General features: G+C 45.7%; 1 protein-coding gene across 2 annotated transcripts in view; it reads right to left on the bottom strand.

The window, feature by feature from the left end:
• Positions 1-23,320, bottom strand: part of CDYL2 (chromodomain Y like 2) — a 234,434-nt gene that overhangs the window by 27,777 nt on the left and 183,337 nt on the right. For both annotated transcript variants that reach the window (XM_041771776.1, XM_041771777.1), the window contains exon 3: positions 382-599. In XM_041771776.1, coding sequence (XP_041627710.1) covers positions 382-599 — 218 coding nt within the window. The remainder of the gene's footprint in view (positions 1-381; positions 600-23,320) is intronic.

Here is a 23,320-nt window from a genome sequence, read left to right as displayed (position 1 = left end):
AAAAAAAAAAAGTAACTGAGCTGAGTGAGTATGATTTCATCCAAAGCAAAGAAATTTGACATGCTTAGACAAGCCCAAGATATGGTGTTTGGATTCCAGGGCTGCCCTCTGACTAATTCTGGGACACTGATCGGTTTTCTGAATCTCTCCATTTACCAAGGTCTTCATCTGTAAAATGGGATAGTATCATTACCTGGTCACAAAGATCAAATAGATAATGTATATAAAGTGATTAGCACACTGTGTCCTACAGTCAAGTCTGCATGTGCATTGCTGGCTTTTGTCATCGGCTCCCCGATGGAACAAAGAGGAAGCTGGTGCCCCACTCTGCATGAGAAGCCCTCTCCAGCCTGACCCTCCCCTCCGGTCCCTGTGTCTCACCTCGGGGGTCAGCGCGTTGTTGTCCGAGGTCTGGCTGGACAGCAGGATGTGTGTGAACCCCTCTTCCTTCCGCACGACAATGTCCCGAAACCTACAGTTGCTTTCATTCTGGCGGACGCTGTACCTGAGCCTCTTGTCAAAGACATAGTCCTTCTCTGCTTCCAGCTTCCTCTTCACGGGGCTGTGCAGGTTTAATCCCCCGTTGGTCAGAGCAGAGCCTTCCAAAATCAGATAACCAAAGTGAGAAACTGACATAGGGACAATCCCACAAGAGGGTGATCACAGGACGTTCAGATTGGATATGGCTGGGACCCTCACACACCTTCTGTTCTTGGGTGAAGGGCCCAGGGACAAACTGCTTCATCTCCAAACCTGAACTAGGACAGAGAGAGTTCTCTGTGCAGGGCCCCAGATGATCCTTGATCCCCCGCCCACACATCTACCCATGAACCTCCGCCTCTGTTCATACGACTTTAGCAGCAAGGAAACCACTACTTTGAAAACTGATGGCCACAAGACGAAACAAACCAAAACACTGCAGCTGTATTCATAATCACCAAAAACTGGAAGCAACCAAAATGTCTTTTAAGAGGCAACTGAATAAACAAACTGGTACATTTGTACAATGGAATATTATTCAGCAATAAAAAGAAATTAGTTATCAAGCCACAAAAGTATGCAAATGAATCTTAGATGCATATTGCTAAGTGAAAGAGGCCTGTGTGAAAGACTATGCACTGCACAATTCCAATTACATGACATTCTAGAAAAGACAAGAGCTTAGAATCAATCAAAAGATCAGTGGTTGCCAGGTATCAGGTGGAATTAGAGGAGGTGGAGTAGGTGAAACACAGGGGATTTCTGAGGGCAGTGAAACTACTCTATGGGATACCACGATGGTGAAGGTGGGACATGAAGCATTGGTCAAAACCCAAAGAACTATGCAGCACAGACAATGAAGCTTAAAGTATGCAATTTAAAATTAAATAAACTTAGGAGACTGGGGGGATCCAAAGATGGCACACAGAATGTGATCAAAGAGTCAAACTGTATGACAAATGCATGCAAAGACCTCACGGAAGGGGGTGGGAGGACCTCACAACCTCAGAAACTCTAGGAATGACTAGAATCTGTAAAACTAAAGACGAAATAGCTCATAGAGAAACAGCGTGCTCCAGTTGGCAAAGCCGATTCCCATGGAGTTGGGTGAGAGTTCAGAATTCTGACACCATTACTCATGGTATCAACCATGGGTGCCACAGCTGAATGGGTAAGTAAACAGACAGGAGGATGACAGGAGCAATGCTTCTCGCCACTGGAGTGGGAGTTTACAGATGAGCATGGGTGGGAGGCTAGAATGATCTGGGTAGCAGTAGATTCAGTGTGGAAGGCATCAGTATGAACTCATGTTTAGCTGAATGCAGATACAGTTACATTCAGACATAATTACAGTTACATATGTGGATGCAGGACAGTATACACACATGTATTTCCTCACTCTGTTAGCTGAGAGGGCCCAGAACCATTGACACCCCAATAGGAGCAAGCACACCGAGGGCCCAGATGTTGGTGTCTGATACCATTCTCAGTTAAAGGAACCAGGATTCCCTGAAGAAATGGCGGATTCCAGGCTTGGGGCAGGAAACACACAGGATAAGCTTGTAGTGGTGGAAAGGAAGGAAGTAGTAAAAAAATTAAAAATAAAAAAATAACCTCCTCAGTGAAGAGACATGTCAAAAGGACAGAGGAGCCAACTGAAAGCACTCTCAATGGCCAAAGGTTGAAAAATTTGGGGAACTGAGAATTGCATTATAACTGAAAGCAAAAATCAATACCTGTGAGTCCATACTGATGTCAGTAAATGATCAAATTAATAAATGAAGGGGGAGAAGAGACAAATCTCCCATGCAGGATTCCAAACAGTTTATGTAGATTCTCTGCCCACAGGGAGGTGAAGCGTAAGTGTCCCCACTTGTTAAATGTGGGCTGTGCCCGGTGACTTCCTTCCCCATGGCACAGCATGTAGAGGGTCGGGGGACAGGGGTGTAACTGGACAGTGGAGAAACCTGGCTGGGGTAGACGGAGAAGCCAAAGCTCCTGCAGCCAGGTGACGGAGACCAGCATCAACAGCGATGAGTCACAGTGATGGTGTGTGCCCCCAACACCATGTGTGGTCTTCCTCCCAAAAACCTACAACCCCAGTGTAGGCATGAGAAAAAGACTGAACAAACCCAAATCAAGGAGCACTCTACAAAATAATTCATCAGTGCACTTCAAAACTATCAAGGTCATCAAAAACCAGGATGATCTGTCACAGCCCAGAGGAGCCTAAGGAGACACGACCACGCATTGCAATGTGAGATCCTGGGTAGGATCCCAGAACAGACATTAAGGCAAAATCTAAGGAAACTTCAATAAAGTAAGGACTTTGTTAATGACAACGTATCATTACTGGTTCATCAACCATAGCAAATGCACCATACTAATATAAGATGTTAATAAGAGGAGGGAGCTGAGTGTGGCATATAGAGAAACTCTCTATATTGTCTTCCCAATATATCTGTTAAGTCTAAAACTATTTTAAAAAGTGAGGTTTATTTTATTTTATTTTAAAGTTGAGTTAATAATAATAATTTTCTGGGACGCCTGGGTGGCTCAGTGGTTGAACAACTGCCTTCAGCACAGGGCGTGATCTCGGGTCCTGGGATCAATTCCCACATCAGGTTCCCTGCCGGGAGCCTGCTTCTCCCTCTGCCTCTGTCTCTGCCTCTCTCTGTGTGTCTCTCATGATAAATAAATAAAATCTTTAAAAAATGATAATAATTTTCTAAAACCCCACAAAACAGTTCTCAGGTAATTCTGACATGCAGGCAGCTTTGAGAGCCTGGACCCATGCTTCTTTCACTTGGGTGTGCATCAGAATCACCTGGAGAACCATTAAAAGTCCACCTGCTGGGCCATACCGCAAACTGCTATCCCTGCTTCAGCAACCAGGCTCTGCAAACCAGGGTCCAGACAAACGAGGGAGGGGACCATCCATCACCAAGTACCCCCCCTGATGCCCAGGTGAGCCCTCTGCTTGAATGAACACTGGTGGGGGTCTGAAGATCTTGTTGAGCATCCTCTACCTGCTGGGTGTGGTGGGTGACTGGCCCATGCAGGATGGAGCTGTGGGGATGTAGGAGGAGGTACAAGGAAACAGAGGGATGTGTTGGAGCCTCTCATTTAGTTTTTGGCAGGGATGCTGGAACCCAATCAAAGCTGGCCCCTTGAAGTACAACCTGCACCCTGCTTAGGAAAATTATTACATGGACAGAGTGAACAGGCCCTGTTGGCTGATCCTCTGAGAGCAGGTTATGAGTACGAAGAAAGGGAACATATTTAAAGGACCTAGGACACAGTAAAGCAATGAATGAATGGTGGCTCTTACTTCCATGATCACTATTGCCTGGCTCAGTACACAAGTATTCCGGCAGTATTTTCTGCATGAACCCTGTCTCTCCAACAATACAGTAGGCATCTTAAGGGCAGGACCACTGTCACACACAACACAGCCCAACATAATACTTGTGTACCAAGGCATTCACAGGAATTATTCCTTGGCCCCTGGAGCCTTGGGTCACCCTGGGGGTGGATTCAGATCCTTACTAAGCATCGTGGGTCTCAGAATCTCAAGAACCAAGTCAAAGGCAGGGAGCAGGAAATGACACCCCCCCCCGGGGCCCCCTGGGAGGTCCCAGCATGCTGGGTCCCAGCCAGGTGAGCGCCCAGCCACAAAGTGGCACAGAAGCTGCAGAGCCTGTGCCTTCAGACAGCGTCCTTGAAGCCTCCTCATCTTGTACTTTCCCATTACTCCAGGCAACTGGGCTTTGTCTAGCCCTATGATGCGGGTAAAATGATTCAATGAACTCCGGAAAGTAAACGCGAGCATTTAATTAAAAGGCTGGTGTAGAGGGAGCTGTTTCTTCAGGGTTAACCTCAAAACCTTCAACTCCTCAGAAGAGCTTCCTAATTGGAGCTGGCCAGGGTTTCTGTAGCATTCCAGGCAGATCCATGCCATGGCCCAGCTGGCAGAGCTAAGCGCATCATAGAAGCCGCCCTCGGAGGACACCGACTCCTGCCCGTGGGAAGTCAGAACCTCAGCGTGGTTCTGCAGGCCCGTGCGCACCAGCGCCTTCCATACCAAAATCCTCCTGCCCCCACCTCAACCAAGTCAAGGCGCTAATTAACAATTATATGAGAGAGGAGGACGTGAGGCTTATCTTTTGTGAGCAGTTCTATATGTTGTCTACAGATCTCTCAACAGCCCTATGAAACTGCCTGTTTTTGTCTACTTTGCAGGTAAAGAAAAGTGAGTAACTTGCTGGAAGCCACAAAGATTTTAAATGGTACAGCCAGAAATGGAGTCAGCTCTCCCTCATTTTATTTATTCATTTGAAATCTAATTATTAAAAAAAAGAAATCTAATTATTTATTACCTTCTATGTATGGGCCAGCCAGATGCTAGATGATGAGATCCAATAAAAATCAGAGAAATAAGGTCCCTGCTTTCACAGAGTTTGCTTCGTGTGGGGGAGATGAAAAGTCAACAAATAAACTATTACCTAAAATCGTGACAGATGAGAAAATAGAGAGTGACATGACAGAGAATAATGAGGGTGGTGATCTCTGTAAATCCAAAGCCTGTGATCTTTCTGCAAAGGCACAGGATAAAGTAGCCCCCAAAGGACCACCTGACCAAATAAATCATATAACTATCTGAGGAAAACAGAGCTGTTTGTTCTCCATCAGGACACTGGGCTCACATCTCTAATGGTGACTTGGTAGATGTATCATCTCTGGGCCAAATAAAAGAGCAGAACCTTCTTGGGGGCCTGAATTCACATCTGAAACTAAGTGGCTAACACGGGCCCAACATTTTAGGAGGTGCAGAGGAGAGCCTCATCCCAGAGCCCCTCAGATGCTGCTGTCACATGGGGCTGCCCACAAGGCCTCTCCCCTCTGTGACATCATGCTTCCTGAGACTGTGGCAGGCTGACCAGGAAAACACCATGGGACACAGTACATGCTAGAAGCATGGAAGTCTAGGGCTTTGCAGCCAGGCAGCATGGAAATTCCAGCCCTACGTTTGCTAACTGGGAGAAACAAGGAAGCCACATGGGCTCTTGAGCATCAGTCTACTTGATTAGAAGATGGGGCCAACAGGACCTGGTTTTCAGGGTTGTTTTGAGTTCAGTTAAAGAGCCAATATGGGATTAGCAAGTGCCCAGCTCATCCTAGGCACTTCACAAATGTTAGGCAGCAGACCCCAAGTCATTCCAAAAAAGAGAAATAAACTGGTGAGTCTTCATAGCCATGCCCTCCTCCTCCCAAGACCCGGGATATGGAGTTCTCGGTAGAGCAGACTGCCTGCCCTGTGAGTCCATAAACCAGGGTGAAACCCAACAAGGGGTCAGCGTGCAGACCCCCACACTCCGTATCATGAGCTGCAAGGCTGGGTGGCTCACTCACCCACTCTGTGCCTCTATCACCAAGTGTGGATTGGGAAAAAAACATTCCTGCTTCACAGGATTGTTGCCAAGTAAAGGAAGTGATGGCTGCTGCATTCCTGGGATGCAGGACAATTTCCTTCCTTCTTTTCCCTTCAAACCTTCCCACATTCCTTCCTTCAGAGTAAGTACAAAGGAGCATTTGACGTTAAGAAGTTTCCATAAAATTACGCTCTGACACAGCCTCTGTGCTCCAAACACGCGGAAGTGGCAGATAAATACCGGGCTCACAAACAAGATAATCATCTCTGTGTGTGAGGTAGAATGTCGACACAAAGCACTACGGGGGACTGGGAGTGCCAGGCAGGAAGTACATCTAAGGGCGGCTAAAACCAGTGTCCCACACAAGATGGGATAGGAGACCTGGGTCCAGTGCTTGACTCCAGGGGATAGCACGAGGCCTCCTCCACGAAGGCAGAACAAAAACAAAGCTACGAGCTGCCCCTGGCCAAGCTGTACTGGGAGCTCCAGGCCAGGTGGAGGCAGACACAAACTATCAGGGAGGAAGCAAGGAGAAAGAAGGCTAAGAAAATCAAAACAAGAATTTCCCTCTTAAAATGAGTCAGACACCTAAATTCTAAAACCTGAAGACCTCTAATGCTTAGAAACCTAGCCAACAAAATCAACATTTGTGACATAAATTACTCCAAAGAAGATAAATGAGTATCATGGAACAATCTGAAAAGGACTGTAAAACAGGAATGTTTCAAATGCTCAAAGTGACAGATGCAAAGAAAAAAAAAAACGCATTCATTGAAAATAAACAGAAATTTTCAAACAAAAGGTAAAGAACAAATGAAAAGAAAAATGGCAAATGGCAAATGGGGGAAAAATATTCACATGTCACGGATAAAAGACTAAGATCTGTAAATTGTAAGAAGTTTTAAAGACTTCTTGGAGACAGAAGGCCCCAAACTCCTCCTTTAACAAAGAGTGGACAGAAGATATGGGCCAGCATCCACAAATCTTACATGAAAATGGCTCTTAAACAAAAGACCTCAACTTTCTTTGATCATGTAAATTAAAACCCAAAATAATGGAGTAAGAATCAAAACTATACTGAGATACCATTTCTCACCCATCCACTTGGCAAAAGTTCAAAATCCTGATACTGTGCTCTGCCAGAGAGGATGTGGGGAGTCAGGCATTCTCTTAATTGTGGGTGGGAGGCAAAATGGCATAACGGCAATGGAAGGGACCTTGGCAACACGTGACAAAACTGTTCATGCGCTTACTCTCAAGCTCACAATCCAATTCTAAAAATATGACATCAACATAAACCTCTAACAGTACAAAAATATATGTGCCTAAGATGACTCCCTGCAGGGCTCTTTGCAATTGCAAAATATTGGAAACTATCTAAATATCCAAGTATGGGTTGGGGAAATAAAGTTTGTTGGGGAAATAAAGTTGGGTGCATCCACACAATGGAATACTATGCAGCTGTTAAAAAGAATGAGCACTGTCTCTGTGAACTAATAGGGAGTGATTTCCAAAATATATCTTCGAATAGAGACAAGGTGCAAAAGTACTTTACTTTTAGTGTAAGAAAAAAGGAGAAAAGGATAAATCTGACTATTTTTTGTAAAAAGAAAACACAGTAGGAATAAACCAGAAGGTAATGAAACTGGTTATGCAAATACAAGGGGACACAAGTGTCTGGCAGGGAAAATACAGGAGAAGGGGTGAGTAAGGGTTGACACCTCCCTGAGTGCATCTTTCTGTTTTAAGTCCTGGAAGTATATTAAAGCATGTCAAGAAAATAAAACCAATGAAGGAAAATAAACTGAATGCAAACAGAAAGTCAGGAATCTAACCCTATTTCAAATGAGTAACAAAAGCATGCTGGGGGAGCATAGAGAACCAATATGAGTAACTTTTGAATGCAATATTATGATTTACACACCCTCGAACAAACCTTGAACTCTCCCTAGTGGGTATGTTTTCATAATGGTTAGGTTGGGACAACTCCAGAATTATTTTATAGGCAGTATAGTATTGAGTAAATAAGTAAATGTGTGATATTGTGGAGAGACAGCATTCTCTGAATGGAAGAAGGGTCAAACAAAGATGGAATGGGGTAGGGAAGGAAGAAATCAGTGGGATTGGAATGAAGAAATTTGGACTGTAAAAGGAAAAAATTGGAATATGGACCACAGATTAAGTTATTGTATCCACGTTAAATTTCTGAAGTTTATAACTGTACTGTGTTGGCTTAAGAGAGTATCCTTTTTCTTACAAAGCACTCATGTTGTATATTAAGGGGTAAAGAGGCATGATATATGCAATCCATACTCAAGTGGCTCAGAAAAAATAATAATCTATATATAATTTGTATAATTACTTACACATAATATGAGTGTGAATGTATGTGAGTTTATACCTAAACATATACACATACATGTACATATAGATGTGGAGAAAGGGCAAACATGGAAGGAAAAATGTTTAAAACACCTGATGAGGGATGTCTGAGTAGCTCAAGTGGTTGAGCATCTGTCTTTAGCTCAGGGTGTGATCCCAGGGTCCTGGGATCGAGTCTCACACTAATCTCCCTGCATGGAGCCTGCTTCTCCCTCTGCCTACGTCTCTGCCTCTCTCTCTGTGCTTCTCGTGAATGAATAATAAATAAAATCTTAAAACAAAAACAACCCACCTGATGAATGTGAAAAGACCTTTATGATGTTTTCTGTAAGTTTTAATAACTTTACAACAAAAAGTCAAATATACTTTAAAAAAAATATCCTGCAAATAAGAATCAAGCTAAAAATCTCATCCATGAAATAACTCTACAAAAAGAATATTTGAAGAAGTAATAGCTTAGTATTTTCTAGAACTCAAAAAAAAAAAAAGGAAGTTCTCAGTTTGAAAAAAACACTGGTTACTAAGCAAGATGAAAAGGCAAATGATAATGAAACTGTAGCTTGTCAAGGATAAATAAAAGATCTTAAAATGTAGCCTGAAGAAAAAAAAACCCTACATATCACAAAACTTTGACAGATTGAAAGCAAGAGTGATACCACTGGCCTGGGAAGAAAAAGGAACTTCTGCCATCAGAATGCTGAGAAAATAGGTGTCAACCAAATCTTTTATACCTAGCTAAAACAGCATTTAAAGGCCTGAGTAAATGGGCATTTTCAGACACCCCAACATCAATAGCATTTATCTCCCAGAGTCTGAAGGAATTACAAAGAGAAACTTCACCATATAAAACAGTTAACTCAGAGGAAGACTTAGGACCGTGAAACAAAGCTGGTCTTAAAAATTTACAGCAAATGAAATTTTTTTCATAAATGTAATCACTGGCTATACAAATAATAAACATAATCTTTGCTGTTTAACATTGGGTGTACAAAATAAAACCAAGCTGTCCAATGAGAATTTAAAGCCAAGTAGTGGGATCCCTGGGTGGCGCAGTGGTTTGGCGCCTGCCTTTGGCCCAGGGCGCGATCCTGGAGACCCGGGATCGAATCCCACGTCAGGCTCCCGGTTCATGGAGCCTGCTTCTCCCTCTGCCTGTGTCTCTGCCTCTCTCTCTCTCTCTCTGTGACTATCATAAATAAATAAAAATTTAAAAAAATAAAAATAAAAAAAATAAAATAAAATAAAGCCAAGTAGTGTCCTCCTTGCTATATTCAATAGGAGGACATGATATGTGTTTGAAAAAACCTAGAGTTGAGTATATATGCTAAAATTTAAGAATACAAATACAATATGTGGCCGGCTTCCACGTCAGCCCAGGGTGAGGGAACCTATAAAATATACAGTTCATTAAAAAAAAAAAAAAAAAAAAAAAGCTTGAAAACGTCAGGGAATGAGGAGGAGAGAAGAATCAGAGAAACAGAATGTAAAATAACAGAAAAAATCCAAATATATTAATTATCACATTACTCTGAAGGAATATTAGATTAATATTAAAAGATAGAGATGATCAGATTGAACAAAAGATGAAAAAATCTGGGTGTGTGAAGGATTCCCTAAGGAGAGCTCCTTTTTTCTTTTTTCAAGATTTAATTTATTTATCTACAAGAGACACACAGAGAGAGACAAAGACATAGGCAGAGGGAGAAGCAAGCTCCCCACAGGGAGCCTGAAGGGGACTTGATCCCTGGATCCTGGATCATGACCTGAGCCAAAGGCAGATGCTCAACCACTGAGCCACCCAGGTGTCCCCCTAAAGAGAGATCCTTAAAGACAGAAAAAGTCATCTCAGCTCAGCTATAGGGAGGAAGAAAATGGGCCAATCAACCAAGAAATGAAGGAGAGATTCCAAAAGTATCAAGAAATGGTACACAGTCATCAATGTGCAGGAAGGAAAGGTGTCTTGGGAAATACACTGCAGTTTGTCAGATATGCAAAGAGAAATAGGTAAATAAGGGAAGCTGCAGGGGTAAAGGGCTAGAAGGAGCCACAGAGGTCTGCACAGACCAGGGGAAGACCACAGGAGACTTCTACCACACAGTATCAGCTCCCAAGAAACATGCCCAGTCCAGGCAGGGATTAGGGTCTGTGCCCATTTTCCCCATCAAGACCATGTCGAACCTTAAGCACAGAAGGACACAGAGAGGAAGGACAGGAAAGTTCAGGCAGATCACCAGAGGATGCTATCCCTAACTAAGGGACACACTATCCAAGCTACTTCCACATGCACATGGTCCTTCTCAGGAACTCAGGCAACTCTTTGATTATAACAGGCAGTGGGGCTAGGAGAGATCTACAATTGCCCAAAACAATCCAAAATGCAGATTTTGGGGTCAGTACAGCATCATCCTCAAAGTCCTTTCTCTCAGTGGCTCACCATATGCAATATCTATATTTAGTTGGGTACTTACTATGTGATTCTTGTAGCTTATCCAATTCTAACAAAAGATACAATTTTATCCCCATTTTACAAAAGAGTAAACAGAAAGCCAAGGTCATCATGCCATCAGAAAGTGCCAGGATGGGGTTTAACCTCCAGCATCTTGATTTCAAACTTGACACTTAATTCAAGCACCAAGGCTCAAATCTAACACTAGTCTTGGGCTCTCCCACTGGTGTTGGCTCTGCTTTTCTTCCTGAGAGTCCAGTCTTCGCTAAACAGTGCAGAGAGGAAAATTCGAACACTAAACTTGGATGGGTATCATGTGATGCCAAGCTCATTCTGCTATGTTATCATCTGTACACCTGCTGGATGCGCCCACTGAACTCTCTGGGGACAAGCCTGAGAGTTACTCACCCCTGCATCAGTAGGACAGAGCACAGTGCCTGGTAAACAGTGACTGCTCTACAAAGTGCTCATCAGGGAAATGAATGAGTGAGAAACAAGTGGAGCAACCCCACTGTACCACAAGCCAACCTCGTAATGAACACTCCTGATGCTGGGGTGCATTCCATATTCATTTCTCCTTGTGTTGGTGGCCTTCCCACACCTTTGTGTTAGTCCCGTGCAAGGAAACATTTGTTTACTGAAATCAGGTTGATCTCACACCTAGATGACTCATATCACACCTGGCCTTCTGCCTCATGGCAGCCGAGCGAGATCTCACCTCTCAGAGACACCCAGGGAGACAATGCAGTGAGAGTGCTGTGAATTTTCCTTCCCTTGCACAGAACATAGTGACACCATTTATGGTCTGAGCCGTCACAACACAGAAGGAAGAGGTTGAGAGACCAGAGCCCGTCTCTGCCCTGGAATGCCCATGTGCTAAATGTCTCATCCCTCTCAATGCAGCTCTGTGGTTACCTGCTTGGGAAGTCTTCCAGAGCAGCTCATCCCTCTTCTTGGGGCTGTGTGTACATCGTTCTTCTTTCACACCCTTTACTCTACCTTCTACCATCCATTCAGCACATAATTAGTGAGTGCCCATGACACGCCTGGCACCTGAGACACACTGATGGGCAGACACAGACAGGGATCCTGCTTTTCAACAGAACATCCTGCCATGATGGAAATGTTCTAGACCTGCACTGCCCAACACAGTAGCCAATAGTTGCATGTGGCTATTGAAATTTTAAGATTTTTGTTTCATTTTAATAAACTGAAATCTCACACACATACATGACTGGTAGCCACCATCTTGGACAGTGCAGGCAATCCTCCTGCAGGATAATTATCTTGCATATCTTGTAAATCCTGATGTACCTTTTCTCAACTGTCTGACTCCCTCCTCACCCTCAGATAGATTCATAAAGACAAGGGCAATGTTGGTCATTCTCAAATCTCCAGGACAGTGCAGCCCAGCATACAGAAATGGCTCAGGCACTGCTGGACCCAACCAATGAGTGAATAAAGCAACAGTACTAGACATATAATAGAGGACCTACAGAAGTTTCCAACTCCTAACCAAAGAAGAGGAAGTGAGAACAAGAGGCCAGAGAACAGGCTAGGGCACCGCTACTGGGCCAACAGAAAGATGCAAGACCAGGCATCGCCCATCCTGCCCATTCTCCCTACTGTTCCAGGAGCTATCAGCGCCTTGGGAAACAGATAGAATTCACAGAGAGAAGTCAGGCCTGGGACCACTGTAAGGGCAGGTCACACCGGAGCACCTTCAGCTACAAACTGTGGCAGAGGGGTGGGTGGTAGGAAGGCTTAAAATAAACAAAAGAGAAGATTCATCAGTTCCACGGTTGAGCAAAACCATCACTTTGTTGACTGCAGGGTTAGGGTTTTCCAGCTGCAGTTCTTAGAAGAGAAAGTGATAGTTCTTGTGCATGAGAGCCATTTCCTGGTCTGTGGTTGACTCACCAAAGATCCCTAAAGCATTGTGGATGGTTCTGAGAGCACGGCAAGGGAGGAATGCGGGGGATGGGGAGGGTGCAAGCTTTACATGTCCAGCACATCGGCAGGGAATCAGAATCAGCAGCTGGGGACAGCAGAATCTTTCAACAAAAGCATGGCTGGACCAGGTCAGGATCTTCGTGGGGGTGGTGGTGGCTGAAGTTGAAAAGATCCCCCTAGTCACTGTACCCACTGGTGTCATGAGAGTTCAAAGTACCCAACTTGCATCTGAACTCAATACGTGTATGGTTATTTCATGGCTGAACCAGCCCGTAACTGACTCCAAGTATAAAATCCCTGAATTCAAGAGCAAAGTCCAAATTGACAAATGTTTTAAAGTCACACTTAGCCATGTTAACCATCATCCAGCATGTTATAATTATGCCTCCTGACATGCCTTGGATTTAAGGAAAGTTGGGGTTCCAGCATTACTTAGAATTGCTGGGAGGGATGGATCGTACACCTCATGCTTATTGTCAGATGACTAAATGTTTTAACCAGGAGAGCAAAGCATGAATCCAACATGTAAAATAACTTCATTAAAATGAACTTTTTCCAACAGATCAAATCACATCTAGATTCTTCCCAGGGCCACACCGACCCTCAAAGCACTATTAGGCCAGAATCCTAGACCACAGAGAGGCTCCCTAGTAACCTCAAAGTACAAAGTGACTTGGCTTAAATCCATTTTCTCATCTTTTCTTGCTGTGGCTCTGCTCCCAAACTCTGCCGGTGGGCCTGATCTGTCTTCCAACCTGAACTCTCCTGCCCCTAAAACATCCTCCTCCCAGGACACCCTGAAGTTCTCTGAAGTCCCCCGAAATTTCCTACCTCTGGGCCATTGCTTCAGCTGTATCCTGGGCCCCAAATGCTATTTCTCTCAACCTTCACACCAGATCCTCAGGGCCACCTGAAAGACTTCTCTTCCAGGCAGCTGCTCCTTCCTCCCCAGGCTCCTGGGCGCAGACAACAGCCCACCACAGGGCCCCCATGGCTATCTGAATGGGCCCTGAGTTCTCAGCAAGCTCAGCTTTGCAGCTGGTCATTTGGGACCTTCTGATCTCTTCACTGGCTTCACTAGCTTCAAGTTCTCTGGAAGACAAGGCCAGTTCCCAGCATGTGGTGGGCACACAGTTTAACTCTTTAACTGAATTGTAGAAAAAAAATAATGATCTCAAGAAGCTAAACCAAAAAAAAAAAAAAAAAAAGAAGAAGAAGAAGGAAAGAAAGAAAGCATTTTCTTTTTTTTTTTAATGTATTATGCTTTTATTTTTGTTTAAGATTTTATTTATTTATTCATGAGAGACACACACACACACAGAGAGAGAGAGAGAGAGAGAGAGAGAGAGAGAGAGAAGGCACAGACACAGGCAGAGAGAGAAGCAGGCTCCATGCAGGGAGCCCGACATGGGACTCGATCCCGGGTCTCCAGGATCAGGCCCCGGACCCAAGGAGGCACTAAGCCACTAAGCCACCGGGCTGCCCCAGGAAAGCATTTTCAAACATGATGTAGCTCTCCTCTGAGCTCCCAGATAACCCTATCCCTCAGGAGGCAAAACTGCAGCAATCAAGAATATGCATATGGAGCCCGACCCACTGGATCTGAATCCTGAGACAGCCGCCTACCAACTGATAGACCATAGGCAAGTTCTCTCACCTCAATATGCCCTAATTTCCTTCTCTGTAAAACGGAGAGAGAAATAGGTCCTACCTCTTGGATTAACTGAGTTACTCCATATATGGTGCTTAGAACAGGACACAGCTCATAACATGGGCTCCATAAATAAATGCTGCCTGTTTTGGTATGGTATGGAAATTGCTGATTTGTCTTTTCCCCATTTATTTGTCTTCTTCCCTAAACCGTGAGCATCTTGTGTTATTCATCATTACATTCCCAAGACAAGATACACAGTGACCCACTTCTAGGTATACACAGGGTCTGGCTTATAGCAATAACTAAATGTTTGAGGAAGAGGCCAGTGTAGTTTACTGATGATGCTCGAAGTGGGTATTATATATTTTCTACAAATTGTAATTAAGATACAGTGTCTACTGTGAAGAACATTCTTCCTTCTCGTCTTTGCCTGACCACACTCCACTCATCCTTCAGGTCTCAGATTAGATGCTGCTTCCACCTAGAAGTCCTGTCTCTAACCTCCTCATTCTGGTGGGCCTCTCCCTCATACAGGACGCTCCCATACCACGGTGCATTGCAACGTCTGGCTACTTCCTTGGGCTTTCCCACAAGATGCTGAGCTGGGACCACACCATCTCTCACACCCTGCTGGAAACCCAGCATCCTACACCCTGTCTGGCACACACAGGTGCTCAGTTGTTTCCCTTTCCCACCAAGGGAATTTGAGGAGTTGCAGGTGGGAAGCCAGGCCACTGAGGGGACATCTTGCTTAAACTCCAGGAACACAGCACAGATTCACTCTCCACCAGTATGGAGAAATGGGAGGAAATCGAGAAAGAGGAAGGTGAAAAAAAAACCCAAAAGATCTCTATAGTAAGAAGAAAAAAACACACCTAGAGTTAAGAAGTCTCCAACCCAGTATCACTGTCACCAAGATGGTGGGGAGAAGGCTCAAAACCCCGATTTCCATCAAGAATGGGAGTGACCCGGTTGGTCACCCTCCTACCCAGAAGTGGAGCCTCCCAAACTCTCCTTCCTGGTTTACACAAAGAGAATGAAAATAAATATCCTATCGTCCAGGAAAAAATAGCAGGGCATCCGCAGTAGGGTTAAAAGCATGCCTTTGAGTAAAGCTAGAGGCCCTATCAGCACCAGGTCTAATAGTGGGAAGAAAAGTCATCTTTTACTGAGCACTCACTATGAGCCAGGCCCCCTCCATCTAAGCCCCTGCGGTAGGTACCATTATTTCCTGAGCACAGAGGTGAGAAAAATCAAGGCTCCCAAGCTGGGAAGACTTGCCTAGGGTCACTGGCTCCATGAGAGGTGAGGTTAGTACTTGACTCACAGACCCTCTGACTCCAAGCCCATCCTCTCCCTTTCCAGTTTCTTCCTTGTCATGCTGCCTCCAGAGTTTGAAGCAGGTTTAATTGAGAGATCTAATCCTTTCTGCAATGGGGATTTCTATTAAGAAGTCCACTGCATGTTCTCTGCAGAAAACAGAGAAATGCAGCCCAAATGAAATGCGCCCTGAGAAATGGATCTGCAGTAGCCCTGATGGGGGGCGGTGCTGGGGGTGGGGCTGGGGCAGTGGAGTGGGGAGCCCAGGCACTTGATGAAGAGCCTGTGAGACAGTGTGAATATTAAGGGGGAGAAGAAGTGCAGCAAGGAGGGCCCTCACGGCAGATGGTGAAAACAACTGTCAGACAGACAAGGGAAAGGGGATCCTTCCATTGCTGCTGCGAAGAACCTGACAAAACATTAGCTCTCCACGTCATGTCTCCAGGAGCAGGGAGTGCAGTGTGAGAACACAGGACAGCCCAGGGTGGGGGGTGACGCTGACATAAATGAATGGGGGGGGGGGCCTGGCACAGGACCCTCCTCTTACTGCAGTGAGGGATTCTTGCTTTCTCTCTTTCATCCGTTCATTCATCCACTCCCTCATTTGGCAGGTGTTTCCTAAGCACCTACTATGTGCCCGGCCATCTGAGACACAGCTGTGAGCAGAATAGAGACCACCCCTGCCCTCACAGAGCTCAGGACCTCAAGGAGTGAGGGACGCGGAGGGAGATCACCCACACAATCAGGTCGTGACCGTTACCCCGAGGTACGTGCTGTTGGTATAGAAATACTGCTCTCCATGTGCAAACAAACTGCAAGATGACTCACATGGGGTATCGCTGTTTGGGAGAGCCACGGAGGAGGAGGAGAGGCTGACCACCCACACAAGGACTGGCAGGAGGGGAACACACATGCAGAACACGAAGAGACAGGTGTGGACAGGGCCCAGGGCCGGCCGGACTGGGCAGGCTTCTCGGGCCTGCAGCATGTGGGCCATGTGAAGGGCTTCCTCAGCCTCTTCCAGAATCTCAAACACTCTCCTACTGCAGGCTCCACCTGTCTGGTTCTCTGGCCAACTCTGACGACATAGAGGATTCCCTGGAGCTTCAGCCTCCCCTGTGGGGTGGTCTACAATCGCTGGACTGCCACATTCTGTGTGATAGGGCTCCAAACACGTACACATGGAGCCTTGGCTCTATGGCCCTGTGCCTGCCGTTGGCATCCCCACCATCCCTGCCTTTCTCCTGGCTCATTCTGGCTCATTCTATCATATTCAACTTGTGCATCACCTCCTCCAAGAAGCCCTCTCTAACTCCCTGACCAAGCTGGCATAGGCATCCCTGCCTGGAGCTGCCTCAATATCATCTGCTTCTATCTCTGTGGTGCAAGGCACTGCAATGACTTGTCTAAACAGTTCCTGCTATAGGGCAGTCACTCCATGAGTACTGGCTGAGTTAACATACATAAGAAAGGATTAATATGCACAATAAAGGAAAGTGCTCTAAAATGCAAGTCGGAAAATACAAAAATCTGGTTAGAACACTGGGAGAGATTTGAAATTAGAGTAGCTAATATTTATCAGACGTCTACTCTATGGCAGGTAATATTCTTAGGACTTTCTATGAAGGAATTCACTTATTCTGTACCCCAATCCCACGAGATGACTATATCTGTAGTTTATGAATGAAGAATTTGGCCCAATGAGGCTGAGCCATTTGCCAGAGGCGACGCAGACAAATGCCTGTGTCCACCCGCCACACTGAGTGTTGGTAGTGAGACTATGTTTGGGCCACTCCCAGGGAAAGAAATACCCCCTGGCAGGAACACAAGAAGATGCTCACCCTTATTTGTGAACTAAAATCACAATGACAGAGCTTAGAAAAGCAGGGCAAACACTGGGAATAGCCAGGGTTGGCAAGAGGGTGTCTTTGGAGGCAGCATAAGTGTTCATTAGAGAGAGAGAGACAGTTTGTCTGGACACTAGAGAACTCTGAGTGGCTAAACGGGGAAGCAGACCCACATGCCTGACACAAATGGATTTTTAAGTTAAAACAAGATGTTCTCACCATTTCCAGTCTTCACTTGGATATCACTGTTCTCGTGAAGCCTTGGATTCTTGTTGTGTGTGTGGTGTGTGTTCCTTTTAATCTGAGGCCCAGAGGGAAATCACTCAGTACTAGTCATTCGGCTTCCCTGGAAGGCCAAGTCAGCATCTTTGGAACCACTAAGGATGGCTCAAAGGCAGGCCCCCTAGGGGTGCTGGCCAGAATCGTGCCCCAGGACATCGAAATATGTGCTGGTTTGAACTTTAATCACTGTGGTGCCTTTTGTCCTTCTTAAAACTGTTCACACACCTCTGAGAGCTTTAGCATCACCGGGCATGGCACCATGCCCCAAGTCCTCCCCTTGGCTCTCTGTGTCATGACCTCCTTGACTGAGACTCAGTTTCCTCATCTAGAGGTAAGGCTAATTATGGCAAACTTTGTTGTGCTGCTATGTTGTGAAGCTGCTAACTCAGAGAAACGCTGAGGGGATTGAATGATATCCAGTGTGCCAGACACAAAGAAGGAGCTCAGCGCCACCACTATCATAGTCATCAGAGAAGACTGGCCTTTTGTCTGAGTATTGGGGTGTGGGGGTAAGCCATGGCCCCGGGGGTCCACCCTGATGGGGAGGAGTGACTTTTCACCAAAGTTGGCAAGCCAGTTTTCATTACTGTTTTGAGACCTCCTGCAGACAATGCACCCCACCCCACTGCCTGTACCCTTCGGAGGGTGGAGGGACAAGCTGGGGGGCAAAGGGGGCACTTCCACTGCTCACCTACTTGCTTGGGTTCACCACTGATGAATGTCATCTTGGAAACAGTTCCTAACACTTGTTTTGAGGTAGTTGAGAGGAAAAGAATATCTGAGCTGACAAGGAAAGCGATTAGGCGATTTCCGAATCTTGACATGAGCTTCTGTGGATGCCAAAAATCAAATCCAGGAGCAGGGATCCAACTATAATGCTGATTTCCCCCTTGGACTCGCCATTGGTCAGGTGACAGTCAGATTTTCCATCACAGTCTGGCACATTCGCTCAGAGGCAGTGGCCAAGTTGGAAGTTCTTCACGTTACCCCATAAGAGCATCTTACGTTCATTCATTAGCACCAGTCACTGACTAGCTACGCTTTGAAAGACAAACGGGACAAACTCCCTAGGCTGCTGTTGTTATTACTGGTTTGGATGATGACCCACTTTTGAAAAACAAAAAAAGGTTGGTCAGAGTCTGTGGGCCTGGGAGTGGGTGTCTGAAGTGTGTCAGGAGGGCAGCTGTGCCGGGGAAAACAGACACCTGCATTAACAAGAGGCCGCCGATGTGATTCACCCCGTGACCATGACGCTCTGGGCCAGCTTCCCCTCGGCCTCTTCTGGAGGCAGGCTGGGCACCTCAAGAAGCAGTGGTGATTCTAAAGGTCATGAACCGGAGTCATGTTCGGGGCACAGAGTGAGTAGTTTCTGGAGGTCACAATTTTGAGGAAGTATCCAGGACTTTTATCACTATATCATTAAGTAGAATGATCTATGATTTTCCTCGCTCTTCCCATCCTTGCCTGGTTTGGAAATCCAGGTAGTATAACCTCATCAAAGGAGTTAAAGTGTCTCCCTTTTTTCTGTTCTCTGCAATCATTTGGATAAGGAGGGATTATCTGTTCTAGAGTATTTGGTAGGCTCACCTGTAAAACCAGTTGGGCCTCATGTGCCTTCTTCCTGCTTTTTTGATGAGCACTTTAGTAATGACAGAGTTAATAATTTATTTAATAATTATGGATCTATTCAGGTTTTCTGGCCATCCTTGAATTCATTTCAGTAAGTTGTATTTTTTTTTTTTTTTAGGGAATTTTTTAGGGAATCCAGGGTTTCAAACTGAATGGCACAGAGTTAGTCATAGTATCTCAGGCTTAGAAGGATTCTATCCTTCCAGTAATAAGCAACAAACCAAGTCCATGAAGTGGCCCCTGCCCCCCTAAATCAGGGCATGTGTTTGTCAGGGATCACGGTTTTAGGAACTTCCTTATACTGCCTGCCAGAGGGGCAGTGGTGAAGAGCCCAGCTCCAGAGTTGAATTGCCTGGATTTCTCTTCTAGTTCTGACTTGGGCACATGTAGCCTTAGTCTCCTCCTCTGTAAAATGGGTAGAACGGCCATAGCTAGCTCTCAGGACCATGTGAGGATCACACAAAGTACTTCATAAAGCCCAAGGCCTCAACATAGGGGAGTTCTCTAAAACTTTGAACTTAACTTCTAATTTCACAAGGTTTTAACTTAAGATTCTCATGAATGCCAACTGAAGGTCCAAAGCAAGATCACTCCTACTTTGTCCAGTACCACCAACTGATATTCACAATCACTGTGTGTCCTTTTCATCTCAACCCTCTTGGTGCTCATTAGTCTAGAGCAGTGGATCTGTGAGTGGGGTCCCTGGATCAGTGGCAGCATCTGGGAACATTCTAGAAATGCAGATTCCTGAGCTCCACTGCACATCTACTGTATCAGACACTCTGGGGTTGGCATGACAGCCTTGTGTTGGGACACACCCTTCAGGGGATTCTGATACTGGCTCCATGTGTGACTGCCCTAAGTTCTTAAGAGCCACGGGGCACTACCCACATTCCTGCTGAGTCCCGAGGTGCTTTTAGAGCATGCTTACTCCCCTACGATCAATGAAGGGCAAAACGATAATCACGCTGGGAGAAGAGTGGGAAGAGATAAACAAACATTACAGAAGTGAAAGCTGAGATCATTTTAAAAGATCAATGGAGAGAAATGGCAAATGTTGCCTGTTTGCATGGGGTGACTCATTCAATGATAGGAACCATTCTGAAAACACTGAATCAAGCAGCGTGTGAGCTGCAGTGCTGCGCAACAGGCAACAGCCGTCGGGATGCAAGGGAAAGGGTTCTCAAAATTCAAAGAAAAGCAAACATCGGGATATAGGCTCAGCATTGACACTGGAACCTCACTGGCTTCAGGACATTCGGAAAATGCTGGGCACCTGAGGGCTGTGCTTTGGCTCAGAGCGGAAAGCAGGCTCGCAGGGAGGGATGCTTCCACAGGTTAGAGGCTTAGAGGCTCGACTGAATCTGTAAAGTACTGATGCTTTGGCCCATTCAGACAGAAGACTGCTAACCAGTTCTCCTGAACCAGGCCACGAGAGAAGCCAGCTAACTCAATAGTTTTTCCATCCAGATGAAACTTACCTATTTTAGAGAAAAAGAGAGGGGAGAGAGAGAGAGAGAGAGAGAGAGAGAGAGAGAGAGAGAGATGCCTGGTGGAAAGTGCATCAATAAGAAGTGATGTCAAAGTTTTAAACCTTTGGAGGACAAATCACATCCCCACTTACAGGCTTAACATCTAAGGTGTAACTTTGGCTCCTACTGGCAAATGGATCCATGAGCCACTGCTGAGAAACTAAATACTTCCTCTGCAACGACTGTATAGTTAAAATTCAGCATTTAAAATGCATAACCCACACCCTGCCCCTGAGATCCGGATTCATTCGATTGGGGTGGAGCCCATTTTTAACAAGCTCCCCAAGGGATACCGAGGCAGATGGTTCTGGACCACAGAGCCATTTGTCATTACCAGAGGAGTCAGAATCGAGAGCAGTACTCAGTCGCTGCACACATTTCACAAACATTGCCGGGGAAAATTCAGGCTGAAACCAAAACACCACCCGCCCGAGCCCCAATTTAGCATTTGTTCCCGCGGCATAGATCAGGGAAGTCAGCAGTAAATGAGTAACGTGTTACATAAGTTGCTTTTCTGTATGCAGAACCTCAATTCACCAACGAGAAGTTAAAATCATATAAAAAGCAACAGCCCACCCCCAAAACAAATGCTGGGAAAGCAAAGCCAGGATCTCCCCAGCCCCTTCTGCCAGGCAAAGACAATCCCTCCTCGGTGCTGCAAGCCCCACTGGCTCACCTGGTGCCCCAAGGACCCGGATCCTCTGGTGGAGGTGGGGGAAAGGTGGAGTTAGGAAGTGAGCAGGAACATGACATTTAGGTTTCCACGGGAGCATGGACACTGGCTTCATTGAGATTTTTCTCCAGTTGAGAACGTATGTGAAGCCATGTTTTACATGACTACACCTCTGACCCCTTGCTGGCAAGTTCTGGAGGACAAAACCCTCTGGAGTCCTATCTAAGAACCCCAAACCACTTTCTGTCTTTGGCAAGGATTCCCAGTCTTTTCGTTTCCCTGGTCACCCTAACACCTAGATAGTAAACTAATTCTAACTAGAAGGTTAAAGGCTGGGCAGCCTGGGTGGCTCAGTGGTTTAGCACCACCTTCAGCCCAGGGCCTGATCCTGGAGACCCGGGATCGAGTCCCACGTCGGGCTCCCTGCATGGAGGCTGCTTCTCCCTCTGCCTGTGTCTCTGCCTCTCTCTCTCTCTCTCTGTGTCTCTCATGAATGAATAAATAAATACAATCTTTAAAAATAATAATAATTCTAGAAGGTTAAAGGCAGACAGTGTTTGGACAATTTATCAGCCCAGTGACCACAGAGGATGTAAAAGTGGGTGTGGCAAAGCTTTACCATATATTTAACATACATGTTACCTCTTCCAATGAGCTGGCCTCAGGAACCTCTCAATACTGACCTGGAGACATCCATTCTCACTTTACTGGAGTGTAGATTATAAGTTTCAGAGGGAGAATCCTTACCTATCTTTTTATTGCTCCAAGCACCTAGCATGGTGACTGCCTTTAAGGCAGTACTTAAAAAAAAAAAAAAAAAGAAAAAAGAAAAGAAAAGAAAAAAGGCATTGATTTGACTTAAATTGACATCTGATGTGAGCCTTAATTGCCACCCCCATTTTGCCACACAGCACAGAGCTTCAAAATGCATTAGAGTCACCTGGGGTGCTTGTTAAAAACTCATCTTCTGGGCTCCACCCCAGACTTAGTAAGTCAGACTCTATGGGACTGTCACTTTTAACAAGGTGCCAGGTAATCTTAAGACACATAAAGTTTGAGAGGGGCAGCTTGCGCCCTACAGGGGAATCTCAAAGACACCAGCACTTTGGAATGTCATTAAGCAGAAGAATCCTTTAAGAAGGCCCAAAACAGAACAAAGTAGAGGCAGATAGCTCCCTCCTATCTATCTAGGTATGTGCCCAAGTAGAGAACATTCAACATTGGAAAAAAATGAGGCCAAGAAGAGACCAGAGATGAGAAAGGTCCAGAGAAGCATATTCTGGAATTAAGCCTAGGAGTTAACTTCTGATCCCAGCAGGTTCATCCTCACCTTTCCCCGCTGGTCACGAGGTACTATGCCCCATGGGCAGGTCATGGACCAGGGGGCATCAACAAGGCCCAAAGATGGAGAGCAATGGCTAGGAGCTCTGTCCCACTTTGGAAAGTCTGGCTTCTTTGCTTCACCCTACAGGCTGGTGGCTGAAGTCAGCAAACCGTCCCCCCTCAGGCTGCTCCTCCTGCCCTTGGGCAGCCACATTTTGAGCAGGGCAGACAACTGCTACCAGCCAGGGTGCAGGAAATCACACCCAGGTTCCTAGCGTATACACCCAAAGAGCCTAAGAAGTTCCCCTCACCAGCCATCCTCCCCAAGATAGGGAATCCCTCTCCCGCGGGCAGCTGTCACAGGAAC

The sequence above is a fragment of the Vulpes lagopus genome, chromosome 10, assembly GCF_018345385.1.
Source record: "Vulpes lagopus strain Blue_001 chromosome 10, ASM1834538v1, whole genome shotgun sequence".
Lineage (NCBI taxonomy): Eukaryota > Metazoa > Chordata > Mammalia > Carnivora > Canidae > Vulpes > Vulpes lagopus.
This window is presented reverse-complemented; position numbering and strand designations above follow the sequence as displayed.